Source organism: Herpailurus yagouaroundi, unplaced genomic scaffold, assembly GCF_014898765.1.
Source record: "Herpailurus yagouaroundi ecotype Mexico unplaced genomic scaffold, PumYag 196, whole genome shotgun sequence".
Classification (NCBI taxonomy): domain Eukaryota; kingdom Metazoa; phylum Chordata; class Mammalia; order Carnivora; family Felidae; genus Herpailurus; species Herpailurus yagouaroundi.
The window spans coordinates 13,640,356-13,645,763 of NW_024412427.1; the positions used below are offsets into that span (position 1 = coordinate 13,640,356).

The following is a 5,408-nucleotide window of genomic DNA, read 5'->3' on the forward strand; positions in this document are numbered from 1 at the left end:
CTCTGCCCCTCCCCCGTTCATGCTCTGTCTCTCTCTGTCCCAAAAATGAATAAACGTTGAAAAAAAAAAAATTAAAAAAAAAAAAAAAGGGGGGGTGCCTGGGTGGCTCAGTCAGTTAAGCGTCCAACTTTGGCTCAGGTCATGATCTTGCAGTCCGTGAGTTTGAGCCCCGCGTCAGGCTCTGTGCTGACAGCTCAGAGCCTAGAGCCTGCTTTGGATTCTGTGTCTCCCTCTCTCTCTCTGACCCTCCCCCACTCATGCTCTGTCTCTCTCTGTCTCAAAAATAAATAAATGTTAAAAAAAAAATTTATAAAAAAAGAAAGACATATTTATGGTGTAAATGAAAGTGCAAAAACCCTGGAAGCACAAAGGAGACCTTTGTCATGGAGTCTCGTAAGCTGAGTAGCGGTTGGCTAACTGAGGAAGATGATACGGGGAGGGTGACCAGTTAAGAGGACACACAGGGGTGAAAAGCACCCTGGAGTATGTTGGGTGGAGCCCTTCCATGTATGTGGCCAGGACTGTTGGAGGCAGGATCTTGAAAGTGGTCCCAGCTTTGGCTTCTCCTGGGGACCCTGGTTCTTGGCTCACTTCTCTAAAGGGCCCTGATGCCAAGTCGGGAGACACCAGTTCCTAGTCCAGGCTCTACCACAAACTAGCCGTGTGAAACTATAGAATGGGCAGGTGCATTGGTCTTACTAACTTGTGGGGGATCTGGCTGGCGGGGGAGTCCGTGATCCTCCCATGGAAGTCATTAGCCATTGCCTATCCCCGGTGGCCCTGAAAACTCCTTTACGAATCCCATGGCAGCGGTCACAGGTACAAAGAGAAAACTTCCCCCACGTTGCTGTCACCTCAGCTGAGAATGCAGACAGCCTCATGCCCGGGTCTCTTGAAAGCCTCTGTGACATCAGAGACTTCCCTGCCACTCACCCTTGCATCTCACCCTCCTGCCCACCATGCCAGCTCTGGCTGAAACTAGTGGGAGCCATTGAGGAGCACCGGGGCTTATCTCTGCTTTTCCAGAACCAGGCTGCTCTGCAATGCTGCTTGTTTATCCAGGGCAACCGCCCACTGAGAAAATGGCTGTGTTTGTTTCCAAGTGTGTCGTGTGAACCTTGAGCTAAATATACCCACACCACTGTCTCCCCAGCACCCGCCCTGCAATAGCACACCCCATTTTGCTCATGCTCTGTCTGCAAAAGCAGTCCCCAGAATCCGTGGCCCCTGGAAATCCTACTCCCCCCGCCCCCCAGGAGAAGGAGCTCCTAATGAAGGTTGTCCTGGCCAGGAATGCATGAGTCGGGGGGTTGGGCAGGTCAGAGTCTTGTTCTCTATGGCACCGAAACGAGAATGTTCCCTCCACCCTGGAATGACTGTTCCTGGACAGTGAGTGCTTTGTGCCCTTGCAGGGACAGGGCCTGTTTACTCCAGCCCAGCCCCAGAGAGGAAAGTTTCCCGTGGCTGCCAGCCCTCTACTTTAGGAAAGTTCCCATCGAGAGAGCCAGGCCTCTCCCACTTTGGCTGCAACCCCAGTGTCCCTGGTTTCTTAAGAGACATTGGGCCCCTTGGGAGAGCCAGTTCCTTCTGGCCTTGGCCTCACTTCTCCCATGCCCCCGATAGCCCAGTAGTCTTCCCCCATCACAGATCCATCTTTTTTTGTGACTCCACTTGGGCCTACTTCACTTAGGACACTTAGGACCAGAAAAATTACAACTCCTGTAAGAATTTCTTTGTCCACCAACACCCATGAGGCTAGCCGGGATGAGGGGGGAGAGACGGAAGCATTTCCACACGGCGATGCCTGGGCAGCGACAAGGCCAGAGAATTAGGAGGCTGACTGCTGCCACACCACTGCCCTTCTCTCTCCAGACCCAGGGCTCCTCCTCAACTCCACCCCCTCTTTCTAGAATCCCGTTTTAGCGCTACTGACAGGACACGTCACCCCAGCCCCCCACATAGGGAAGTGTCCTGCTATAGCCGTGCTTCCTTTGGAGCTGAGTATCCCTGCGTCCTGATCCTGGCTCTGCCACCTGTTAGCCGGTTGACCCCAGGCAAGGTCTTCCCTCTGCAGTGTGAAATGGGGCTCAAATCTAGCTGATGAAGGTGAAATGGGTAACTACGTGGCACTTAGTAGACTTGTAGTACCTTCATTCTACTCATGTGTTTATTGAGCACCAACACGTGCCAGACACTGTTCCAGGCACTGGGTATATAGAGACAAGACAGGGGCTCTGCCCTCGTCAAGCCACACCTAGTGCAAGAGACGAAACAAAGTGTTGAATCTGTTCATTATGCACCGTTATGAGAAGTGCTGGGGAGAAAAATAAAACAGGGTAAGAGGACAGGTAGAGAGGAGGGTGGGTACCATTTTAGACGAGGTGGCCAAGGCAGGCCTCTCTGAGGCGATGACATTTGAGCAGAGTCGGCAGTGAAATGAGGGAGTGAGGTGGGTGGTGATCTGGGGTCAAGTGCTCCAGGCAGTGAGAACAGCAACCTCCCAAGCAGATGTTGGAGGAAAAGCAAGGAGACCCGTGTGGCGAGTGTGCAGCAGGGAGGGAGGAGCAGGTTCCTCGAGACCTCGCTGGCCGTGGTGAGGAGTGAGGGCTTTATTCCAGGTGTGATAGGAAGCCTTGTGAAGGCTGAGAGCTTGGGATGAGATGGGAAGGAGTGACATGGCCTGAATGGAGGGACTTTTTCTAGTGGTTTTCCCCCCATACATCGTAAACTATCTGGTAGGGGCTGCAGCTTCGGTGTCTCTGCTGTTTCCCTGATGGCTTAATAAACACTCAGGAGTCTTTGAGTCATCTTGGCAGTTTGGTGCACAGGGCACTCTGCTAGGTACCAGGATGTGAGCAAAAATGACACTGGCTTTCTAAGTGCAAGGGAAAGCTGTTGGAGGACTTTAAACCCAGGCGTGCCGTGATCTGATCTACGTTTTTAAAAATCCTCTGTGTGGAGCATGGACTGAGGGGGCTTGTCAAGACCAGAAGGAAGGCCAGGCACACATCACAGTGAGCAAACTGGCCTGGTGGAACTTGGAACCAACTGGTCTGAGGGAGCAGCCACCACTCGGCCAGTTGGGACCAGGTGGAAATGAGGGCCCACCTTCTTGATGGAGAGGAGGAACATGGGCCCTGGGACCAGCAGGTGATCCATTCACACTCTAGACACACACCTCCCTAGGCCCAGAGGCTCCTGGTCTGTAAATGGGGAGAGAGGGTCTGTACTGCAGCATTGTTGGGAGGATTAGAGGACAAATAGGGAGCAAAGCCGCCTCACTAAAGGGTACTGCAAACCCCCTCTCCCTGCCCCACAGGCTGGCTCCGCCCTGGGCTGGGTAATTTAACCCACCGCCCTACCTTCCCCATATCATGTGCTTCCCTCCTGACTGGCCTCAGGGCTGAAGGCTGTTGCTCACCTCCTCCTGGGCCCAGAGTCACGCCCCCTGGGGGCAGGCTGAAAGACATGGACAGGGCCTCCTAGATCCTGTCCCAGTCCTGCATCATCATTGCTGCCCCTCTACTCTGCCCCGCTCTGTCTACCCATCACTCATCCTGGCCAGAGGCTCCCTCCAGAGGGAGAAGGAGCCTTTGGCTCATAATCCCCAGACTTGACCTGCCCCTGAATCACTGGGAATTTAGCCCCATCTCCTCTCCCTCCCTGTCCCCTCCCTCTGTCACAGCAGTGGGAAGGCTACTCACAGACTCCACTCCATGCTCCTCCTCTGCTTCCAGACCACACATGAGCCAGCTCTTGCTCACCACTTTACCCTCTTCTGCCCTGTCCCCTTCTTTCCTGCCCTCTGCTCCAGCCACCTAGCCTCCTGTCACCTCCCTGCCCCTGCCTATCTCTTTCCCGCAGGTTCTCCAGTACCACTTTTTAGCCAGCTCACCTTGGACAAAGCTCCTTCCCAGCTTTGCACCTGTTATCTCAACAATAATGTGTGTTGGTCATCCCCAGCTGGGCATCAGGAAGAAGGGCCGCCTTTAACCCTGTATCTGGCCCAGAGGAGGCACGGATGGCTATAGTTTTTCAGATCACCATTGCAGCAGATGGCCCCCTTCTCCTACCCCCCCATGTTACTGTCAAAGGACTCAAATAGCACCTTCTCTTCTTCTCCCTGCAGGACACTTTTGTGGAACTCTACGGGAACAATGCAGCGGCCGAGAGCCGGAAGGGCCAGGAGCGCTTCAACCGCTGGTTCCTGACAGGCATGACTGTGGCTGGCGTGGTTCTGCTGGGCTCACTCTTCAGTCGGAAATGACCAGACACTGACCACCCACTTACCCTCCCTGCCCTACCCTGCCCCCACCACATCCCTTTATCCAGCAACCATTGCCACCAGGAGAACCACTACATGCAGCCTGTGGCCACCTACCCATCACAGGGTTGGGCCTAGACCTGGTCCCCTGCAATTAGTTTTCTAGAAATCTACCATGCTTCTGTGAAAGCCGCCTTCCCCACACCTCTGTTCTCCTGGCCTCAGAACCCACAGAGTTTCCCCAAAATCTGCCCCATGGAAGCTGGCAGGTGTGGGGGTGTATGTGGTTAGGGGCTGGAGGGCCCTGCCTGTTTGGTGGAACCCCCCAACCCCTTAGCCTCCCTGAGAATGCTTTCTTGCCAGGGAGCTGGAAAGTTTTCTGACCCTTTTCCCCAGGAGAGACTAGATTGCCTTCGTTTTGATGTTTGTGGCCTCAGAATTGATCATTCCCTATCCCTTCCAGGATCTAGGTCCCCTTCCTATCATCCCCACCTTCCCAAGAGCCACTTAGGGGCCACTTTTGACTAATTAGGGATTCAAGCTGCTTGGGATAAAGAAACAAGGACCAGGACCCCCTCTCCACCTCTGGCCTGGCCAAAGTCCCTGACCCCAATCCCAGTGTCCTCCAGAGGCCTCTGGCTAGAGGCCAGCCCCACCCAGGGTGGGGGGCTGTAGCTGCAGGAAGCACCCCATGCCAAAGCTAGGGTGGCCCTTGCAGTTTAGCACCACCCTAGTTCCTTTCCCCTTCCTTTCCCTTGGCTCCCATGACCATTACTAAGGGACCAACTGGGCCCGAGAGCTGTTTATGGCCAGAGCTGTTTATGGCCTCAGCTGCCTCACTTCCTGCGAGATCAGCCTGTGGCATCTTTGCCTTGGGCTGCTGCCCACAGAGTTCAGGGGTTCGGGGGCCTCGGCCCAGACGTGAAGGGGAGCTACAGGGAGCAGCTGTGGGAGCCCTAGAGTCTTCCCTACCTCAGGCAGGAAGGGCAGGAAGGAGACCCTGATGCACGAGGTGTAGGTGGGGGTGGCTGGAAGGGCCAGTCCTACCTGGTCAAACAGGTGTGTGCCCCACCCCCATTCAGCCTGGGTCGCCAGGCTGCCAAGGTCAGAGTGGCCTGGCCAGGAGTCCTTCAGGCCTCCCTCT

At 54.9% G+C, this 5,408-nt stretch overlaps 1 protein-coding gene across 6 annotated transcripts in view; it reads left to right on the top strand.

Annotated features, from left to right (window-relative positions):
* Positions 1–4,270, top strand: part of BCL2L1 (BCL2 like 1) — a 48,045-nt gene extending 43,775 nt beyond the window's left edge. For 3 of the 6 annotated variants that reach the window (XM_040447398.1, XM_040447401.1, XM_040447397.1), the window contains exon 3: positions 4,130–4,270. In XM_040447398.1, coding sequence (XP_040303332.1) covers positions 4,130–4,267 — 138 coding nt within the window. In that variant the 3' untranslated portion in view covers positions 4,268–4,270. The remainder of the gene's footprint in view (positions 1–4,129) is intronic. The other 3 variants (XM_040447403.1, XM_040447402.1, XM_040447399.1) reach the window with 1 other exon arrangement.
* The last annotated feature ends 1,138 nt before the right edge of the window (positions 4,271–5,408 follow it).